The sequence below is a fragment of the Rhyacophila brunnea genome, unplaced genomic scaffold, assembly GCF_057557595.1.
Source record: "Rhyacophila brunnea isolate RB1 unplaced genomic scaffold, BYU_Rbru_1.0 scaffold_3, whole genome shotgun sequence".
Lineage (NCBI taxonomy): Eukaryota > Metazoa > Arthropoda > Insecta > Trichoptera > Rhyacophilidae > Rhyacophila > Rhyacophila brunnea.
The window spans coordinates 36,677,416-36,702,252 of record NW_028232965.1 but is presented as its reverse complement, the minus strand read 5'-3'; the positions used below and the strand labels follow the sequence as shown (position 1 = coordinate 36,702,252).

General features: G+C 33.5%; 1 protein-coding gene across 1 annotated transcript; it reads left to right on the top strand.

The window, feature by feature from the left end:
• Positions 1 to 6,953: 6,953 nt before the first annotated feature.
• LOC147068301 (uncharacterized) lies at positions 6,954 to 10,501 on the top strand. The gene has a single exon (XM_085953283.1). The coding sequence runs from the start codon at positions 7,721 to 7,723 to the stop codon at positions 10,247 to 10,249; it is 2,529 nt and encodes an 842-aa protein (XP_085809409.1). The 5' UTR covers positions 6,954 to 7,720; the 3' UTR covers positions 10,250 to 10,501.
• Positions 10,502 to 24,837: the final 14,336 nt, after the last annotated feature.

The following is a 24,837-nucleotide window of genomic DNA, read 5'->3' as shown; positions in this document are numbered from 1 at the left end:
TACCTATCATATTGTATTTCATATTATATTCCATGCTATATTTTATTTATGTTGACAATTTGCTTATTATTATATCTGTGTGCGAAAGGAAGAGAGCGATGAGTCTAAAATTTGGTAAAATGAGTTGAGTATGCAAAACTAACCTTAATGCATATATGCGTAAAGCAGAAAAGGGACCAGTCGAATTAACGCCGCTATGTAAGTAAATTCTGTATATTAACAATATGCGATGATTTATTTTTCGTAATATTTCGAAAGCATAAATGCGTTGAATGTAATCATCTCGCAGGGAAACTTTAGTTTTTGTCACACGCCGAAAGGAAGACAGCGTTGAGTCGCGACAACGCCGTATTGCTTTCGACCATTGGCTCTGTTCACACCAGTTCAAGTTAAACGTCATCGAGTCATCGCTATTTGCTGTTCTCGCTTTCAGGCTGTCAAACGTTAAAGTTGGTTATTGTTCTATCTAAAGTTCATTTTTGATAGTAATAATATACTTATTACTATGTCTCGTGAAAGAATCGAATTAATCATGAGGCGTGCGAAGGAAATGTCTCAAAATAATACAGGTAAGTAAACGTCATAACATAACCTCGATATTATTGCAATCATTAAAGTGATGATAACTCTTTAAACCAACAATTTCAACGAATATTTTAATTTACTCAACAGTGCTGCACATATTATCATTAGCATTATTTATTATGCATTATCATATTCCATTAGTACAGTCATAATGAATTGATTTTTGAAGTGATAATATTACAAGGAAGGTTATTTTAGGTACCTATATTTATCTTTGTTTACTATTGATTATGTTTGTGTTATTGCAGTTACTAAATTGGCTACTAATTATGATATACTGAATGCTTCTCGGACCAGTAGTCTTACTGAAGAACAGTTGAAAGTAGCCCAATAAATAGAAGCTACGATGCCATTTTCTGATTCAGGAGATAATAATTTAGCATTATTATATTGTTTTAAATTACAATATTATATTCCATTAGTAATAAATGACATGCAATGAGTGAAAGGAATTGATTTTTTAAGTACCTACCTGTGTAATAGTATTTCGAGGAAGATTGCTTTATATATCTTTATTTACTATTGATTGTAAATTGCAGGTATAGAATTGGTTACTAATTATGATATTATAATGAATGCTTCTCGGAGAGAAGAACAGTGGGAAATAGCCCAAGAAATAGAAGCCATGATGCCATTTTCTGATTCAAAAGATAATAATGAAGGTAAATTTAATGATATTAAACAACTATGCTATTTTAAGAAATATCAAGACTACTCGAGGATTATTCAATTGTTTAAGTTGCGAAGATTTGTATTCACTATCAATAGATAAATGATTTCTTAGTACATCGACCAAAACATAAGCACTTCTACTTAATGAAAGTTCGAGAGACCGAGAGACTAGTACAATCTAGTTAAAAAATTTACGAAAAAAGATAATAATTTTGTAGTTTAAGTAATGTACAATGACATGTTTTTAGATTTTGCCAGTCTCATGAAGGGTCCATCCAGCAGGTGAAGTTGTTTCAATTTAAAAAAAAAAGTGCCGAGGCTAATAACATCCTCTTTAAAAATAGCCTGGATGATTTGCAACAATTCCAGTCAATATCTTTTAGTCGCCGAGGAAGGCATGTTATCCTTGAACCTCCTAAATGTTACAGTGGTCCAGTGCAAATTAATAAGGAGAAGAAAAAAGATCTCAGTATTCTACATATTTAATCGATAAAGACTCATGAGTTTTGCTTGTCAATCCCAGATAAATGAACCATATATAAATCCGGATAATTTTCATGAAAGACTTGACAAGTAGTATTATGTCTAACTGTGTCAAATACATAACTATAATTTACAATATAAAGTAAAAAATAATATAAAATCATATGTTCTAGTTATTATTTCTAACTGCTGTCAAATATGTAATGCCGCAAAAGAGTGCGACACTTCGTACCCTTGTGGCACAGCCTCAAGAGTTCCGTCGTTGTGGCCGCTCCTCCCTCACCCTGCAGCGGTGCTAGAAAAGCGATCTACGCGCTGCAGGTCTGGAATGGCGGGAGGCGCAAGAGTTGGCCATGGATCGAGGGACGTGGCGCGATCTTGTGCTTGCCTTATTCCCCAACGCTGGGTCGTGACACATTGAAAGAAGAAGAAGAAGATTTACTATGTAAATGTATTAAAATAAAATGATATGTCCTTTGGTTTTATTTTTAACTATCTATCAAAATTTATACATATTGTTTCAAATATAAATGTATTAAAATAAAACTATTTTTTTATTAAATAATAACTTTAATCCAGCTACCTATATCCTATGAAAGTACTAAACTATTACATCTTACACCTGCAATAATAAATGCCAGATTACATTATTGACATTATAATAATCCATATGCTCCGTCTGGAGGGGAAAAATAATTTAAATTGTTACTAAATGATAAAAAAATAATAAAATCACACCTTTTGTACCTACATGTCAAAAGAGATAAGTTGTTAATTTATATTCTTTGTTAAAAAATACGAAAGGAAGAAAGGGATATGTCAAAAAAATATAGTAAAATCCATAACTATTGAAAATCTGATAAATTTATGCCATAGTATATCAATTTTAATAGACAAGTGCAAAAAAAAATTTCCAAAAAAATTAATATTTTCGGTTTAATTACAATTTTAAGAATATTCTCAAAGACGCAAATTTTGTTTTGCCTCTCCTGAAAAATACCGATTTTCGACTCATCGCCCTCTTCCTTTCGCACACAGATATACGAGGGTGGGTCAATAAGTCCTTAGAAAAGCCGACAGGTGGCGCGACTAGTACTGTAAGCGGTTTGTTTTCATGCAGCGGCACTACCGATTCAGTATGCTGCGAAGTTTCAATCAGATTGGTCGGGTTGTTGTGTGTTTCTCGTACATTTAAAAAAAAAATTTGCTTGTGGAAAATGGAAAAATGGAGAAAATTGAGTTTAGAGCTGTTATTAAACATTTTAATATAAAAGGGTTAACAGCAAAGGAAATAAAAAATGAGTTGGATTTAGTTCACGGCATATCTGCTCCTTCACTTGCAACTATTTATAACTGGTTAAATGAATTTAAACGTGGTCGTACATCAACAAAGGATGAACCACGCTCAGGACGTCCTGTAGAGGTGACTACACCAGAAATGATCAATAAAATCCACGATATGGTGTTAAGTGACCGAAGATTAAAGTTGAGTGAGATAATTGAGGTTACAGGGATCTCAAAAGGTAGCGTCATTTCTATTTTACATGACAAATTGGGCATGAAAAAAGTTTCTGCAAGATGGGTGCCGCGTTTGCTCACAGTCGACAATAAACGCAATAGGGTGGTGGCCTCTAAAGCCCTGTTGTCGCTCATGCAACGTAATCCGGATGAATTTTTTCGTCGCTTTGTGACTGTAGATGAAACATGGATACACCACTATACTCCCGAGACGAAAGAACAGTCAAAGCAGTGGATTGCGAAAGGCGAACCATGTCCAAAGAAGGCGAAAACCGTAAAATCAGCTGGTAAGGTTATGGCTACTATGACCAGCTAAAAAACGAAATTGAAGAAAAACGGCCTCATTTAAACAGGAAAAAAATCCTCTTTCATCAGGACAATGCCCGTGTTCACACATGTTTACGATAAATGGCTAAAATTGAAGTTCGAATTGGTCGACCACCCACCGTATTCGCCAGATTTAGCCCCCAGTGACTTTTTCCTTTTCCCAAACTTAAAAAAATGGCTAAGTGGACAACGTTTTTTTTCAAATGAAGAAGTCATCGATCGGACAAATGCTTATTTTGAGGACCTTCCGAAAACTTATTTTTCTGACGGTTTAAAAAAAATTGAGAAACGTCTAACCAAGTGTATTGAGCTCCAAGGAGATTATGTTGAGAAATAAAAAAAAAATACAAAAATAAAAACTGTTTTAATGCTTTTTTCTAAGGAATTATTGACCCACTCTCGTATTACCTATGTATAAATTTTATGTGATTCGTATTTTCTTTTACGTTTTTTGACATTCAATGCATACCTACCTACTTTATAAAAACTATAAAGTTTATTTTGCTACATACTTTTCATTAAAAAAATGAAAAGTATGAAGTAAATCGATTTAAATGTTTAGCTGGTTGTTAAATTAATTCAAATTTGTCAAATTCGATAAGAATTAGTTAATTTTCAACTATTTTAGTACTATTATTAAATATGATATAATTACTAAATTTATGGTAATGTTTCATAGCTGCCATTAAAATTTTCAAGCTACTTCCGTTAATAAGTAGGTAGCCATTTTCTGAACTATAATTACTATGATTAGTAATATAATAATTATAAAAGGATACGCCATTTTAGTTATGAGTTCATTGCAGTTTGTGCCTCCTTACAAAACACTTGAATTTGAATAGTCAAATTTGTTGTTTCATTCAAGAAATTTCACAGTGAGTACTATAATTAAATAAATATTGTATTTCATAATATTCATTATATTATGGACTATAGTTCTTTCTGTTATAAATGTTATAAAAGCATTCTTTATTAAGTACCTTGTTATTTCTTTAAGTATTTTTTCGTGTGCGTGTGAGTACAATCAAATCATTGTCTTTTTGTGTACAATATTATTTTATACAAATGATATTCTTGAGATAATTGTAATTACCTACTTACACGAATTCCCGCTAAAAATCTTATACCTACTATGTTTGTCTTCTAAGCATCATTTTTTGTTTGGAAAAAGCTATAAGTAAAGAAAAACCATTAAATCTTATCTTTGTGTTTGGGGAAATGATCAAACAGATATAATTTCATAATAATCCAGTTAGATGAAGTCATATTTTTCAATTTCAAATCAGTTAATATATAAAAATTCATTATTAATTTTGTTAAAATATTTTCATAAAAGAGAAATTAACTCCGCCATTTGCAAACCCTAAAATTTGTTAAAAATGCCATTATTTTAATGGAAAATTACCAATTCACAATGTTGCCAAATTTTGTTCCATAGTATATAGGTACCTACATAAATTATAAAACATTTTAGAAAGAGAGGTCATAATATTTTTGTTGTCTCCTTCTAAATTATCCTATGATAATTAAATTCGAAACTAGAATCTTGCATTTGTATGTACTTATTAGCCGTATGCCTTATGTGGTTAGTGAGCTAGTATATAGTAAATAATAAACCTGGCCGAATTGAGATATAACAAGTACATAGAATGTCTTGTTACTATGCCAACACACAAATAAGTGAGTGTTTGAGAAATAATATTTTTTTATTTTTGTGGATTGATTTCTTTTCATATCATAAATGTTTGGTTATTTTTTTCAAATACAGGAATAATTAATTACCTTGTTCAAAGATGATGGAATATTTATATTTTTGTTAAAGCAAAACAAGTGCCTATCTAAACAAATTCAAATTATTTAAAGTTAACTTCTTAATAATATTTTTGTAAATTTATATTGTTTTAGTGTTTTGAAATTGAGCCCTTGCCCGGAATAACGTTGTATCCAACAATATTCTTGTTTTGAGAAAAATGGAAAAAATTAAACCAGTTATGTTTTGTTACATTTTATATTTTAAACACAATAAACATACAATTATTAAGAGTTTTAAATGTAAAGTTGTGAAGAAAGGCAATTAAATTTGGATTTATTAAAAAAAAATATAGTAAATTAGTGGAAAAATGTTGTATATGAAAATTTCACATACAACATTATTCCGCAAAATGTATTTTATTCATTCTGCTTCACTCAATTGTGTCTTTAAAAAGGCAGCATGCTCATCTTACATGAATTCACACATGTCATTGAGGTCTTTGAGCTTAGAATTATCTTCGTCTGCTTTCTTAACATAGCGTCCGACATTCGACTCTCAATACATGAGACGAGATGATGACTTTATCCATTGTGATTCAGTAACCTGAATGCTAATTGAATATTTGTCTTTATATTAAAATAGAGAACACATCCGGGATTAAATTTTTTTTGGCACAAACGAGACCTTGCAAAATAGAACTAGGAACGATTAAAAAAATTGAAACGGTATTAGATTAAGTTACAATATATAGAGCACTACAATGCCAGCATTATTATCAAACAACATTTCAAATAACAATATGGATAAATCAATTGAATACAATCGATTAACGTTCGACATATTAATAATATGTCGAACGTAATAATTTTATTCATGAGATCAACAGAACTGTCAAATGGTATACAACATTATTCCACAAAACTGTTTCGACGGGTAAATTGCAGGCTTAATAATATTTTTTCTGGATAAATACTCTTTTCCTACATCCTTCAGCTTCCTAGCTTTGATATTTGTCCAGTTTAAAACATTAGATGTTCGTTTTCTTCCTTTATTCAAGTGAATTATACCACGCTCCGTGATATTGACGGACGGCGACGCCATTTTGACAATAACATATACAACGTTCTTCCACAAACCAATAACTTTAAAATGCTGCCACAAGCCTAAATATTTTTTCTTTGCCATACTACCTACCTTAAACGATGCATAAAAACATACCCAACATTATTCCATCAATAACTCAACATTCGACAATTTTGTTGGATACAACATTATTCTGGGCAACGGCTCAATTAATGATTTAAAACTCGTTATTTTTTGCAAATCACTGAAAAAAGCTATGCCAAAAACTGTTTTCAGGGTTTCAACTGTTCGTATTTTGATTGATGAGACAATGAGATTATAGACATCGATACTACACCTTCTTCACTTTACTTCACTTCACTTCTTCACTTCTCTGCACTGATTGGATCTTCGATCTTGAAGAAAAAATCTACATTTCTCAGCACAACTGGATGAAAAATAACTGAAAAAGCTAAGTAAATTGAAATAGAATTGATTGGAATTGTTTCTATTGAATTTTTAGTAATGCTATAATAATTTTTTTTTTCTCAACATTAAAAGTAGGGTGGCTTTGCCAGTATTCCGGCCACTGTCAGAAGTCGGCCACTAACTACGTAAACTTGAATAAACTTTGCATTCACAATATAATTCAATACTATTTTCGAACTGCTAGAAGTCGGCCACTATTCCGCAAAAGCAATACAAAACTGTGCCATCGTGCGTTTATTTTAGGTACCTTTTCAGTGGACACGAAATATTCGATAGTGGTGGTCGCAATAATTTTTCATCCCGGTTTTTCGATAACATCGTTAAGAAAATTTTCGAATGGTAAGTAAAAGTTGAAATATTATTTTTGTAGTACCCAAGTAGCATTTACCGGCAAGAACATTAACTAAATTAACGATTTAGAATGATAAAACAGACATTTTCAATAGTTTAAGGTTAAAACACGTGTGGCCAGCTACTGGAACATTTTTTTTTACAAAACCCAGTGGTCGGCCGAGGCGGCCGACTATTGGTGGCATATATTGCTTTATATTTTTGTCCCTCTCGCTCTTAATAATACTAAATTTACTTAGATTTTATTTGTTATGTTGTTGAACATGTCACCACTGTCTACGAGTCAGTGGTCGGCCGCCGGTTACCCATACCAATAATATGTTTTTTAACCAACAAGTGTGGGGCCGACAACTGATTGACGTGTTAAAGTTACTGTACCATTGGTCGGCCACGCAGCTTTTTAGGACGTTTCCGGTAGATGAATTTTACTTTTGACCATCTTAATGTCAACTATATATATAAATTATTTATTTTTTAGCAATGGCGTCTAAACCTAAGAGAATTTTTCATAAATATATGGAAGATAGCCTCCAAAAAGCCCTTCAAGCAGTAAGAGAAGGGAAAAAAATACGCGCAGCTTGCCGGGAATTTGGTGTGCCTAGGGCGACACTGCAGGACCGCATCAAGGGAAGGGTTTTGGAAAAACCACGTCAAATGGGACCAGATCCCTACATATTGTTATCTGACGAAAAAAAAATTGTGGAATGGGTAATACAAATTGCAAAATGTGGTTTCCCCCTAAAAAAACAAGAACTTTTGACGACTGTGCAGCAAATAGTGAAGGCAGAAAAAATGAAAACACCTTTCAAAGATGGAAAGCCGGGAGAAAGGTGGTATTCCTTATTCTTACGCCGACATCCTGAGATATCGTCAAGAGCTGCGGAAAGCATCGATTTAGCGCGTGCTAAGATTACGCAAGAATATATTAGAAGTTGGTTTAAAGACTTGAAAACCCATCTCATAGAAAATAATGCTGAAGATATATTAGAGGACCCCAGTCGGATTATTAATGGAGATGAAAGCGGCTTTAACTTATGCCCGAAATCGGGGAAAGTGTTGGGCCCCAAAGGTTGGCGAAACTTATATGAGGTAAAACGTGGCAAAGAAAAGGACAGTCTTACAGTTTTATTAACATTCACGGCAGATGGGAGAATTTGTCCTCCAGTGATTGTTTTTCCGTATGTAAAACCGCCACGGGCTATTGTGGAGAGCATGCCGGAAACTTGGATTCTTGGCAAATCGGATTCTGGATGGATGCGATGTGACGTTTTTTACGAGTATGTAGCGAATGGCTTTAATAATTGGCTAACTGAACAAAAAATTAAAAAACCTGTCCTCTTTTTGGTAGATGGACATCGCTCTCACATGTCGTTGGAGTTGAGTCAATTTTGTGACGATAATGGAATTATTCTTTACGCATTGCCCCCAAACACAACCCACATCATGCAACCTGCAGATGTCGCCGTATTCAAGCCACTGAAGGAATATTGGAAACAGGCAGTTCGTCAGTGGCAAAATCAACCAAACAATATAAATTGTGTTGTAACAAAAACAAACTTTTGCACAATATTTGCTGATGTGTTGAATAAACCCAAATTACCAGAATACATAAAAAATGGATTTCGGAAGTGCGGGCTATTTCCGTTTAATCCAGATGCCGTCGATTATACAAAATGCGTTCAAAATAATCTGGAAGCGTTAACTCGAAGTCAAGAGAACCGTACGTTAAAATTGACCACGAATGATTTTGAAAGTACTGAGAGAGTATTACGGGCAATGCAAGGAATGTTAGAACGTAGGGGCGTAAATATCCAAGAAATTTTGGATGAAATGAAAATTTTTGAAGAAAATGTCAATATGACAACAACCATCGAAAATATAAACATGCAGGAGCAGCAGCAGCGACAGCAACTAATGGATACTACCAATATTACAGGCACATATAATGTATCCGAGAGTGGAATGCTGTTTCCAGAGCCCCAGCCTTCTGCATCTACATTGCTGTATCCAGAACCTCAACCTTTTATATCTACATTGCTGTATCCAGAGCCCCAGCCTTCTGCATCTACATTGCTGTGTTCAGAACCACAGCCTTCTACATCTACATTGCTGTATCCAGAGCCCCAGCCTTCTGCATCTACATTGCTGTGTTCAGAACCCCAGCCTTGTACATCTACATTGCTGTATCCAGAGCCCCAGCCTTCTGCATCTACATTGCTGTGTTCAGAACCCCAGCCTTCTGCATCTACATTGCTGTATCCAGAGCCCCAGCCTTCTACGTCTAAGTTGCTGTATCAAGAGCCACAGCCTTCTACATCTATATTGCTGTATCCAGAACCCCAGCCTTCTACATCTACCATACCATATCAGCCTAATATAATATACAAATGCTCAAAAACACAATCTGCTGCAACTTCAATTATCACGATACTGGATGATATAGATGAAATAGTTCCAGAACCATCGACTTCATTTTCAGACGTTGTTGTTTCTCCTGTTCATGAAAACAAACCTACACAAGGATTTGAACGTCACTTGAAATACCGCTCGCCACTGGAAAAAACCATTAAATTACATAGAGAAAAGCTCCCAAGCGCCATTTCTTCTAAACATTGGAGAACACACTATGACAAAAAGAGAGAGGAAAAAGAAAATGTTGAACTCTTGAAGAAAGCAAAACGAGAAGAAAATCTTCGAAAAAAACAGGAGAGATTGAAAGTTAATGAAACAAAAAAACGTAAAAAGTTAATTAAGAAACAAGGCACACAAAATCAAAAGAGTGACATAAATGAACATGTGATAGAAGACGTGGTGATGGTGGATATGGAGAAGCAAAAATGTGCCATATGTGTCATTGACTTAGACAGTGATGCAGAGGACGATGGAGATAAAAACGTGGGCTGCGATATTTGTCCCAAATGGTTCCACCTCAAATGCACGCAATTTGTTGGACAAAGTTACAATGATGTAGCATGTAAAAATTTTACATGTGAATTTTGTGGAGACTAATATTTTAATTTTGAATTATCTTTAACTTTCCGGATAATATACTAGTATTATAAAATAACTTCTACAAATATTTTTTTAAAACGGGTTACTGATATTTTCCGCTAATCGGTTTTTATTTTGCATCATAATTTGATTTTTATAGACATTTTTCGGTACTTGTGTTTTACAAGGTCCTACCTACCTACCACTTTATCTGACATGACATTATTATCATTTATCAGTATCACTTATCACATGTTCAGCAGTGGCAGCTTTAAGTTATTTAGAATATTTTTCAGTATGATTTTATAAAGATAAAAAGTTATTTTAGTCAAGCCACTGTTCAAAAAAATATTAATTGGTTTGATATTCATGTTACTCAAATGGACTGCTTTGAAATTTGATAGTTTTCATAACATGGTGAGCACCAAATCCCATAAAATGCAATTAGGGAACCAATAAATTTCGTTTAATCTGTCAGACTGTAAAAAACCATAAAACAATACTGTGTGACATAATATTTTTGAGCATTTTACAAGGGCTACATTCACAAAACCCACTTGAATGTTTTCAATGTGTAGGTACTGTGAAAAAAATTATAATTTACGACTTGTTATAACAAAACTTATTTATAAATAACAAATACAGTTCAAGTGGCGCCCTGCTCAAGTGACATTATATTTTACTGACGTATTTACATGTTATACACCAATAAAACATATTATGATCATTAGTCATCATTAGTTTCATCTATCTTGAGCTAATTTTTACGTTTTCGTGAATTGGCACATGGGGTCAATTCTATATTATATAGGGCGGCAGTTAACCTGTAAACAACATTGTCTATAGTTTGTATCTATCATAATTATTCACTGTCCATAACCTTAACTATATTTTGTTTTTGTTTTGCCCTATTTTTTCACATCAGTGTTTTTTTCTGAAAAAAATCAAAACAAATTGCCTGAATTCAAAGAATTCAAATGGGCGAAAAAAATATGATGTCAGGCGGCCCTGTAGCTAAAATCTGATGGCCGATTACTGGCGTATAGGTGGCTGACTACTGGTGTATAGGTGGCCGACCTTTGGCAAACATGGTCATTTTTTATAAAAATATTATTTTAATTATTGTGTTTAACTTATTCTGAAAAAGCTAAAAACTTAATAAAAATAAATTCACTGCTCTTTAACAGATATGTGTTTTTCTAATCTACCTTTCAGATATTAACTCACAATGAGTTGCCAAACCTGACTTTGTAGTAAAACGGCCGACTACTAACACAATCACCCTACACCTTCTTCACTTTACTTCACTTCACTTCTTCAATTCTCTGCACTGATTGGATCTTCGATCTTGAAGAAAAAATCTACATTTCTCAGCACAACTGGATGAAAAATAACTGAAAAAGCTAAGTAAATTGAAATAGAATTGATTGGAATTGTTTCTATTGAACTTTTAGTAATGCTATAATAATTTTTTCTTTCTCAACATTAAAAGTACCTACTGATATTTAAAATAAATTACTAAAATTACCAAGCAGAATAATATTTGTTTGTTTGATTATTGATAGTTTTACTATCTATCTTTTCTTATAATTCATTTTTAAAATTTTAAACCTTGTGATTTAAATTATATATTGAAAATTAATTTGGTCATTTAAACAATTTCAACAAATTTTATTAATCTAGTATAAATAAAATTGTAATTTTCAGCTTATATACCTACTTAATAATTGACAACCAGCGGAATATTTTATCTATTACTATTGTGTATTTATATTTTTGTGTACGAACCAATTTTATTCAATATTTTTGAATAGGTTTGTCCAAGCTGTTGTGAAACGAAGTGTTTCACAGCTATATTTAATAATATTGTACATATATTCAGTACAATAAATGATTCGGTATACGCTCGCTTAACTAATGCTAAGTCTTAATTTAAGCTTAGGTATATTATAATTGTCTATATTTTTCATTATCGACAATTATTATTTCATGTAATATTATCTTACGTTGAATATTGTTCAGTGCTGCCAATTCAATCTTTCTTGCCTTTAAAATATTTAAAATAAATATTTTAGAATCTTTTTTTTTTCTTTAAATAAAACTAATCTTAAATCAATATGGAGAACCAACAGTTCATTCCAATGAATCAAACCTGGAAGGCTCCGATTTTAAAATTAGCTTTGATAAATAGAGGTCTAGTACCAAATGAAAAATTAGCTTTAATGCAGGAACAAGCTGAGTCTTGGAATAATTCATTATTATCTCATAAAGTAGTGAAAAATGAAACTTCCATTAATCACGAAAAATATTTACTTAAAAATTATAACGTTTCATATGATGGAAAAACAAGCGTACATAATTTCATTCAACGTGTCGAGGAGCTACTTAAAAGTAGAAAAACTCCGGAGCATATATTAGTATCCTGTTTCCCTGACCTTTTGAAAGGTAACGCTTCCATCTGGTTCAGGCTAGCGAATGACGAGTTCAAAGATTGGGCTCAGTTAAAGAAAGCGCTTTATATTCAATTTGAGAGCGTTCACGTTATTAGTGAACTAATGAATACTATCCAATTAACCAAACAGGGTAGTGATGAGCTAGTCTCTGACTATATTCTAAAAATTAGAGCGATGGCAAGTCACTTAGGTAATCGTATGACAATTGAAGAGGCACTGATAATAATTCAGCAGGGATTACTACCTAGATATCAAAACTTTGTTATGACAAGCAATGTACAAGATTATTCGCAGCTAATTGATAGTTGTAGAATTATTCGAGGTAGAAAATGATATAAAGCGTTCCTTGCAGAAAGTTAAGTTGGCAGAAATCCGAAGCTATACACCTTGAGATTAACAAGTACTTTATTTCATGTTTTATCGATTGAATTAGTTGGCACTCCATGTTTAACTATTGTCCATTACAATTGTTAAACTCATTTCTATTATCATTCTAACGATACTACTGAACACTTTTTTCTTTTTTTAAAATATAACAGCGTGCTGAAATAAGGTACAACAGAGCACAAATCACAACGAAAAATTCTGTGGGAACGGCTTTTCGGGGTTTGGAAGATACGGTTTGCGTGTTTGGCCAGAGGCATCTGTATGAAAAAATCAACAACAATTAACATTATAATTGCTTGTGCCATTCTGCACAATATAGACCCAGAATTTTTGAAGATAATGTGCCGGAGGAGCCCAGCTTGCCACATGGAGAAAGGGAATTGCTGCTCGTATAGCATTAATCGCTCGCACTTTAGATAAGTTTTAGTTTTAAGTATTTTTTTATAAAATTAATCCAATGCAATTAAATACAGATGTTTCATAAAAATATTAGGAGAAACCGATAGCTTTGTCAATCTTGTTACATTGAAAAAAATAAGTTCTGTTTGCGGATTACAATTATCCGATAGCAGAGATTTGCAGCCACCTAAAGATAAATGGACTGAAGATAAACTGGAAGAAGTTCGTACCCACCTTAAACAATTCCCCCGGCTTATGAAAGTCATTATACCAGTCGGCAAAACAGTAAATTATATTTACCGTCTAATCTGAACATAAAATTATGTATTATCTGTATAAGACAGAATACGGTAATTTGGTATCTATATTACAGTGAAATATTTCATAAAATGAAACTGTCTTTTAAGAATCCAAAAAAAGATACGTATCCTGAATGTGATTAATTCAAGTTCGTCGATTAATAGGAACAAAATAGATGATATGTATAACAAAAATGATTCAGTACATACCATCAGAACACTTATTTTTTTACCAGAATATATGTCAGTGTCAGTGTCAAACCCAATACCATGTGGTTCACTATGGGGGTCGAGGTTGACACGAAAATATATATTGGAAGAGGTCAGTATTAGGATTTGCCATCTCTATGCTGTATTTATTTTGCACTACAATGCTGTACAGAGGAAAGGCAGATATTGCATGATAATTTCTACAATCTATCGCGTCAAGAGCAACGAGATTATATTGTTTACTGCATCAAAACTGTAGAAAATAAAGTATGTAATGATTGACTTTGATCTGATCTTTGATTTGAATTGATCAATTTAACAAAAAGAAAAAGCCTGATAATGCTTGGAACTGTTTCAGCACAAAGAAATTATATAAGTTGGGAATATATGATAGTATATGACTCTCTGACAATTTTTCAGAAAGACGTGAAACTATCACAAACGTTGAAAATTATGCACCAGTGGAAGTGCACCAGAACAGAACATTCATGAAGAATAACAACAAGACATTAATGATAGTGAAGTATATATTCAACCTACTACCAGCAAGGAAAACGAAAATACTGAAAATCGACAAAACCAACCATGTGCTAAAAAAAAAAAAAAAATGATGCTTTAGTACACATTCTGCAAAGAGATGATCAGAGGTTGGCTTTGTATGAACAATTCTTCTTCTTCGACCATGTCCGATCCTAATAGGATCATATGGGCCTCCACAGAGTAGAGGTTTGTATTAACAGATTTTGTTTTTTACGAGAAATGGATGTCAGCCACTTGCTCAACCGATTAGGTCCATACCCTGACTCACACACAAATTGAAAAACAATATGTGTACATGCCAGACCCAGGATTCGAACCTGAGACCCACAGCGTGATAGTCCAACGCTTAAGCCGCGCGGCCACCGTGGGTATGAACAATTAATGAAACAAAAACTAACCGTGAGTAAAACACCAATAAAAAAATTTCCACCTCACTTGCAAGTGAAAGTTAAATTAAAATTATGTCAAATAGTGACCGAAACTGAATTAAAACATAACGCGCCTCCAATACTCATTTTTCGAATATTCAATATTCGAGTTCTCCGAACTCTCAGCATTCGAATTCCATGAATATTCCGTCTACTCCATATATTATTTCCACCACCCTATGCTATCATCTGGAGAAGCAAACTGAAACTGGGAATCACAATAACCTTACTTAATGTTTAATAAAAGTTTTGTGCTAATGAGTCTCGAAAGTTATTTTGTTATTTATTTTATTCAAACTTTGTGTGAATCTATCACTTACCTTAATGTTACACCCATTTTTTGTGTTGCAGGAATCGGTTTTTATATCATTTCGATGGCTGTTTCAGCAGATCGTTCTCAATTTTGGTCAAAACAGACATGACTGATCCTTTGTAAGTCGAAAATACTCTTCAAATTTCATGTTGTTACGATATAAATGTTTCAACACTAATAAATTAAAACAGCCCTCAATCTTTCTAATCACACATGTCATGCCTTCTTATCCGCGTCTTCTTTCTCATTAAAATTTGTAAGAGGAGATTATTGTCCTCTTCCTCTTTGAGTAGTAGTAGTGTTTGCATTGAATTATCCATCATAAAATAAACCGATTACGTTGAGTGCGTGCAAAAGACTGACTGACCATCAAACAATGTAGCTCGGCAACGGCAGCCGCGTCCGGCGTCAACTGATGCTGTACGTGGCCTACAGCGTTTAATTGTAGACCAATGTCCAAAATACAAACAATTCAGGAGCACCTTATCAAATCGTATTTTGTCCACCCTGGGACAAAATTGAGTTTGAAACGGGTTTTATTCATTTTGTCAAGGTCTCATCAATTAGAGGCAGAGGTTTTAGTGTGAAAGACCTTGAAGACATGGTTGAAAATGCATTCCTTACATTATTTGAGGGAATTGGGAGGACCAAGCTGAGGTTTCGGAGGTGGGAGGAGATGCTGATGTTGAACATGAGATTTCCATGTTCTTGCAAGTCCTCAGGAATCAGTTCATAGGAGCACTGCTGCTAACAATCTCGATTCTGACCCTGTCGATGCGGTAGCACACCCTACTTATATCGCACCGTGAGTGTAAAACCAACGTATGTGCAAATTACATAGTTTGGAGATATAAGGGTTTGAAGTTTTCATTTGGACAGGATAAATAGAGTTTCTAAAATAAAACTATAATATTTGGTGTATGTATACATTATGACATGTTCTTTTATTAATTTTATTTTTTTTCATATAAATTCATCAAGATTACAAGTTTTAGCAGTTGCTATGGTTTTACACTTTCATGATGCATAGAAAGTGTTGATATTTTGCAGTTACCTGAATTGCAGTAAGATTTTTATTGGGAACTTTGGTAATACCATTATAATATAATATATTATATTATTAAATAAATCAAGAATGATATTTACCTATAATATTTTGATATTTTAAGATTACTAACTATAATTTATTAAAATAGATGCATACAATTTTAAACCAAAATAAAAATAGCAAATTACAATAATTGTAGTGTTTTTATAATTAATTTTATCGACGTCAATTATTATCTGAATCTGTATTTAAATGTGTCGATGAAAGTTTTTTTTATAAAAATTGTGGTGTATTTCTGGTATCACTTTTGATGAACATAGGGAAATCAAGTCATTTAATTTTGCTTCGGAGATCCGAGGTGGTTTTATAAATGCTTTGTGTAGTTGAGGTTGTACTGATTGACGTCCGCCCTGACGTTTTCTAATATTTATTACATCAAACACTTCTGTTTCATACTTATTTTTATAGAACAGGCAATAAGGATTGTTTTTCCTCACTTCAATAACGCGAATGTCTACCCAACTAACCTTTTTACTATTTTCGTTGAGTTGAAAATTATTGCCCATTTCATTTGCTAACTTTTGAAAATCAAAAATCTCGTCAGTGCCAATTTCCAGTGAATCACTGGAATCCACTGTATTGGTATATAAATTGGACCTGACTTCAAGACTATTTTTTTGTTTCTCTATGCAAGAGTGTTATAGAGTCACCCTTATTCTAGGTGTGTCCTACGACCAAAAAGTTGTGTGTGAATTTTGGGATATTAAAATTCTGGACGACGTATAAATACATTGCTGTAATAAATTTATTTTTATTCTGTCCGGCACAATTATCCGAATAAAAAATGACTTCCTTCCCAATTGATTGGTCTTCCAAAAATTTTACAACACAAGAACCAATTGCATTGGCCCCTTTTTTTTGTAGTCCCTTCATGCTAAACAAAACAGTAACCATTTTTATTATTAATGTGTGTAAGATGCTAAAATTATAGGTTGAAAGCTTTCTTTTATAATATAGCACTGATATCTGGGCATTTGGTGTTGATAATACGGCCTGCAGATTATAGCAACATACTATTTTATTCGTCTTTCGCCTTCTGTGTTCTCGATAATTGTTTATTTTTTTTTATGAATGTCATATATTATTTAACTTGAATTATATTTTTCTCTTCGCCACTGCAATTTTTATATTTTTCACAAAAGTCACATAGGTCCTTGTTTGGTTGAAAAAAGCCTATATTATAATGGGTATTGTTCCTCTTGCAAACCAGCAGCATCCTTATCTATATCCAACATGGGTTCTTCAGCATCAGGAAATGTACTTGTCACATTTTTGAAAATCTGTAACATTGCAAAAACAAAAATATCATAGATCTGATTGATATACTGTTGTGTTAATTGAAAGAGTTTATTATTGTAGGTGCATAAAATAAATACATAGGTACATAAGATAAGTCGATAATAATAAGTTTCATAACAATAATAATATTAAGGTTAGTTTTGTATATCATTTTAGTATAATATTTATCACAAAGTCTTACCTTTTTAGAAGTTTTTCAGCTTTTAAAGCTAACTCCACCATCATTCGAATCCTTAAACTCATATTTGATAAAAACAAAATACACTGCACTACATTACTTGAATCAAAGGAAACAATAATGTATTGTAGAATACGTCTGGATGCGTTATCTAAGTCTTAACACTGAATCATTTCAATAATTGCCTGCTATCACAATAATAAAAACAATGCCACATTGCATTCACCAAAAGAATGCGTCTGATGCTCGAGTTTCACAATTAGTCTGGATAATCATTTGCAGATACTATGGTTTTACATTAACAATGGAAGTAAATCTTTGTATTGTAAAACCCAAATATCTGTCTTTTTTAATGAAAATTTTTAAGTTCGCAGTAACTTCAATTTTACATTATCAAGTTTATGACTTTTGCAGTTGTTTTGCATTTAAATCTCGAAATTGAAAAATTTGCACTTGCTATGGTTTTACACTCACGGTGCGATATTGAAAGGATAATGGAAGCTGGTCGTTCTTCAGATGAAGATCTTGCCATTCCTCATACACAATCACCAGAAGTTACTCCTTCTACTGCGAATAACTATAAATGGCGGAAACAAAGGCATCATGCGCCTCCCTAAAGGTATTCATGATGAGGTGGATTTATCTTCACCGATTAATATTTTCTTTAATTTTGTTACTCACGCTATTCTTAATGCACATGATTGACAAAAGTAATAAATATGCCATACAAAAAAATGCCGCAGTTGATTTTTCCATAAGACTTAAAAGCGTTCATGGGCATCGTAATTATAATGGGATTTCAACAGATAACTAGCTTTGTATAGCAATTGTATTGATCAACGCGTGCCAACTTTCACGTTGCGCGTATTGCAATAGTTATGAGCCTCAAGACGATTTTTACAAATTCTTCATCTTCTTCATATGAACGACAAACAAATCAAATAAGGCCACTATTGGTTCACTTTAGTGCTGTGTTTAGGACTGCATTTTCACCAAGCAGATTTCTTTCTGTGGATGAAAGTATGATCGGTTTCAAAGGGACACTAAATCAATACATGCCTTTGAAACCAATAAAGCGAGGATTCAAAGCATGGGTGATATGTTATGCAATCACTGGGTACATGATCAATTTCCAAGTTTACGAAGGAAAAGAAAGTACATCTCAACAACCTGAAATCAGTTCAGGAGAATGTGTTGTGTTGCAGTTATCACAAATGTTTGAACATCTGGGATATTGTTTATTTTTGTCGGCTTATTCACTTCCATCTCTACTGTCCGAGTTACTATCCATGAAGTTGTTTGCTACTAGCATGATACAAACAAAGATATTTTCCAAGCGCAAAAATTTAGTAAGATAAATATCTGAAACTCGGGGAGCATGATAGTGCTATGGCAGATTCAATGACACTAAAAAAAAAGAAAGAAATCAGCAAAATCGATATGTAGAAGAAAATGTAAAACTGAAGAATTTTTAGATTCACTACCGAAAATGGAATCTCATTACTGCAGAGCTTCACCCAGTAAGCTGTATCTTTTACCAGAATGGCATTCAAAATCAGATTTGTTTTCATTTTACAAGAGTCGGTAACCAGACTAAAGGTTTACAATATTTCCATTTTCGAGAGCTTTGAACAAAGAAAATATTTCAACAGGATGGATCTGTAAGCAGTTTTATTAAACGTGTCCAGCTTATACTATAAAACTAAGCTCATAATACATAATTTCTGCTTATATAATTCCAATACGAAAGACAGATTATATACAGACAGTGGAATGAGAGTGAAGTAGGCGTCAATGCAGAAGAATTTTCTACAGTAGTAGCGAAATTTATTTCAGATAAGTTTTTGCCATCTCTATCGGAAACAGACGGAAGAGAACTAATCCTATATACCAGGGTTGGTGAACCTTTTTACGTATGCGTGCCAAAATTTCCCAAAAAATATTTTTCGAAAGTTTTCGAAAACAGTACTTTTTAAGAATTCAATTAAAATAGCTTAAAAATTACAATTGAGTTCTTAATATTATATCTTTCATCGTATTTCTAGACGAATGCATATCTTTTATTCTTTGAATATTTTGTTCCTTGTTTTAAAATTGTCAATGAGCTCGTGGAAGCATTTTAAACCACTCTTCTTTCATATTATATTCTCTATCACCGAACGGTTTTCCATTTTTAGAGATTATGTTTGAGGCAAAATAACAAGCAGTTTTTGAATGACTGCCGATAATTAATTTCATAATTTTTGTTGATTGAATATTTTTATTTTTAATTGCCCAATCTTAAGCACAGAGCTATGCAATTGTATATTTACATTAAACATAATGAATATCCTTGAAAATGATTTCCCTACTATTTTTTATTCAATGCGATTTGTCATTTTATGCATGAATTTCGTCGTTTCGATTGGTTAATATAATAGGAAAAACCAAAGAAAATACACATGGCTATGTCGTCATCATTTTTTAATATTACTTATAGTACCTACCTACTCATATTTATTTGTAAAACTTTTTTATAAAAAAAAATCATTTTTAGGTATATATAAAATAGTAATTTCTTTTCTCTTCAAACTAAAACATTTGCGTGCCATGGAAATTCATCTCATAATTTTTTTTTTGAAAAAATGTTATATATTTCAAATGAAACAGTCACAACAGCTTTGGCTGGATTAAGCGAAACTTGATCATTCAGATACAATGACCGAAAAGGGAAAAAAGTCCAGCCAATAAAACTAGTGAAGCAGACATGAAACTGATTATGGATCACCATTAACGCATTCAGACCCCGTGTGCAGAATTATGCACACTTATTATTAAACATCATAAAATATTTTTTTTTGTTTATTAAAACTTCACCATCTATGAATGATAAACTGATAATGATCGAATATCAAACCTATTCTGCACTGACATTTAATAGCGTTCCAGGCACTGGCGGCTCCCTCTATAGGTCATTCGGTCATTGACCTGCCAAAATAAATACCTAAAAGTGCGGCCACACCGGCAACAAGTCGCGCGACAACTCGTTAAATTTTACGATAATTATCATAATTGCTTAAGAAATTTTACGATAATTATCATGCTTATCGTAAAATTTAACGAGTTGTCGCGCGACTTGTTTTCGGTGTGGACCCGGCATTACAATCGACATAATAATATTAATAATATGTGCAATGTCATATATAATAATATTAATAATAATCGGTGGATTTGAAATTATAGGGCGCGCGATATTGTGTCAACCCAGTCTATTGGGCTTTTTTTGTTTGGGCGATAATTCCCCGAACAAAAATATTGTGTTCGCCGGCAGTCTGAAAATTGACCCAAATTGAATATTTTTATAAAATTTTCTCTCTCGTTTCTCATACATAAGACAGAGATCGATATAACACAAAATACGAGATCGAAGCTTGTGACGGTGCGTGAATTACTGTAATATCGGCAATGCCCGAGTGTGAGACAAAAGATTTTTTCACCTAATTAAATGAAACAGAATGATAACACTGACTAGATAATTGGTCTCAAGACGCAACTGTGTATGCGGTTCGGATTCGTTGACAGGTTTTGACGAATGCCTTTGGTTATTTTAATAATATATAAGGAGTTTTTGGTGATTTATAACATTTTTGTGAAGCAGTTAGTACGCACGCAGTAGCAATTGAAGTCTGTGATACAATTATAATGGAAATGGAAGCACGATTTGCATCCAACGATCATCTCATTATATCCGATTTGTTCAATAAAGAAAATTACACTGATTTTAAAAATAATTTTCCCACACGTCAAGTAAATTTGGTAAAACTGTTAGAAGAAATAAACATAATCAAGTTAAAAAATGAATTATTGGTGTTTTATCAACGAGATGATTTGCATGGCGCTATTAGTGCAGTTTCTCTTCTACATTTTTTACTCAGCAATAATTTCAACGAAACATTTTCCGAGTCGATAAAAGTTCTCCAATTTATTTGCGTCATACCAATGACAACAGTTGAAAGTGAAAGATGTTTTTCCACTCTCAAAAGAATAAAAACCTTTCTACGCAATAGGGCCAGGATAGACTGACCGCTCTTGCAATGCTCAGTATTGAAAAAAAATATGTGGGAAAAATAGACAATTTTTATAATCGTGTGATTGATGATTTTTCAAAAAGCAAAGAAAGAAAAGTGGACCTGATTTACAAAAAAATATAACGCGTTGTGTGCAATTTCGGTTAACGATGGGTTGGCGTTATGAAAAACGGACATTTTTTGAAGGGTTAGTAGGTACCGACCTATAACAATTTCTAGCACTTATTCTATAATGTATAAAAAGTCAATTTGCAATACGTCTTTTCAGTATACAACGAAAAGGCAAATTAAAATAATATATTCAAAATTGACCTGCTAGGTTTTTCCGGATTAAGCCGCCAATGGTTCCAGGTTAGTACATTTTACTGTGATAAACCCAAATTAAAGTATCGTTAAGCATTAGATACCAATAAACACATGGAATAATATATATAAACGACATGTCGAAAACATAAAATAAATTAAATATACCTAAGTAAAATAATATTTCACAGATTTTTGAATTTACATGTGCATAATTATGCACAATTGGTCTCAAACGTCAGTATATAATATGCCGAATGCAGAAGTGTTATATATACCACTTTTTCTCTGCAAAAATGTATGATTCTACCAATGAAGAAGATATGGAGAAGCTTTTGGAGATGTTGGACAAAAGTTCAGACATCGATTTGTCTGATGATGAACTGGCAGATATCCCAACACATGTGGCACTGTCGAGAAGTCATACGTGTAAGAGTTGGCTCCGACAGAGTTGGTCCTAATATGCTGGTCAATGTAGAAGAGTATATAAAAGAGTCTCAACCGGCAGTAACGGAAAAAAGTAATATCAAGTTCGATTCCATTATAACTACGCTTGATGAGGAGATTAATGATTTCTGTGGCCCATTAATGGCGCCAATGCATTATTTTGAAAGATACATATCAAACGACGTGTTTGAAAAAATGGCTGAATATAGAAATAATATATTTGCTTTACAAAATAACAAAGAGATTCAAGGAGACAGATGTACCGGAATTAAAAACATTGTTCGGGTTACATATAGCTATTGGAACTATAAAATTTCCCAGAGTCTGCATGTTTTGGGAGAGGTCGATAAGCATAGGTCTGTTTACTGAAAATATGACCAGACAGATTTTTTCAGCTGAGAAGTAATCTACATTTGATAAACAATTTGGAAATTCCTTCTCCTTCAAACGATAAGAGTTTTCAAGGTTCGACCGATATATGATGCCATTAGAAAACGACGTCTCGAGTTGAATCACGAAGGAAACATGTCCATATTCGAGGAAATGGTACCTTTCAGGGGGTCATAAAACAGTACATGAAAGGCAAACCGGCCCGGCCCCATGGGGAATGAAAATATTTGTACTTTGTGGAGCATCAGGACAATTGTATGAATTTGACATATAGCAAGGTGCTACGACTGGTTTATGTGAAAATAATATGAAAACATATGGATTTGGATCATTGCTTAGTAATGCATCTCGCCGAAACTATAAATAAAAATGGTCATAGGTTATTCTTTATTATTTTTTATCATATCAACTCTTACAACTGCTAAAAAAGGAAAATATATCTGCAGCTGGAACTATCAGGATCAACAGATTCTCAAATCCACCTTTAATGTCCAACAAAGATATGAAAAATGATGCGACAGTAGCTCATGTATGCTTCGTACTTTGATTATTGTAACGAAAAAAATGTTCAACCTGTCAGTCCATAACTGAAAGGTGGGTATTTTATTTTTTGTACCGAAAAAAGACCAATTTCCAATCTGTTCACGACGTGCTACTATGGATCAAAACACAAACACTCAGCTTGAAGAGTGCAATAAACATATTCAAAGAAAATAACAATGTCAAATAGCAAAACAAATTGATAAACAACGCTCATTTACTGATTTGAAAAAGCGACTTTCGATTTGCAGAAAGTGCTACAATTGCCATCATCAGACATAAATTCTGACTATTCCAGAAAAATTTGTGTTCATAATTTAACAATTTATGGAGGAGATGGTGTCAACGCATATTGTTATTGTTGAAATGAACTGAATGGTAAACGTGGAAGTTCGGAGGTTAAAAAAATATGGCATTCCTTGACCTACTTTGCAATTTAAATTGAAAAAAAAGTCGGCCTTGACGATTGATTGATGACCGTCTTGTCCAACCCTAAATTCACGGTGGATCTACCAAACACCGATCTGGAATTTCTCAAAAAAATCTCAGACTTTCAAACCTATGTCGGCAGGTACATGACAGACAACAAAGATCACTTCATCCCAGAAGACACGACGACCAGGGTCCAAACACGAAGCATCTCACGGACAAAACAACAACCACCCAACTCCAAACAGATCCCGGCATCGCAACAGACCATCGCCCCCGAAGATTCCAGTCAGAAGAAGAAGACTGCGACCTTCTGGACTCCTCCGCATCATCCAGCCTATCCACCACATTACTCAACAAGACACGCCAACCGCCTAGCAACATCCTCAACACGATCAATGAGGACGAGACATCCATCCCGTCTAATCAATTGACGCCGAAATCTCAGGCGTGGACTCCTGTGCTCAACAAAAAACAACGAGCAAGGGCCCATAACATAAGCAGGAGCAACTCGTCAAGCTCCTTACAACCCTTGCCCACAGGCCCCAAGAGTCAAGAAATCTTCCAAAAACCACCCACAAGGAACGCAAATACCCCCCTACCGACAATCTCTCCCATCTCCTCCATCCAGCGCTAACACAAGCCCCAAATTTCCCACGGCAAATCCCACTCCAGCCACGGACGCAAGAACTCCAAAAATTCCTCCTATTGTCATCCACAACAAAGCCGACTTCAAGAGGCTGATGACGGACATGCACCGTGCTGGAGTGAAGACCGGAGAAGGGATTAACCAGCGAGATGGAATCAAAATCTGCT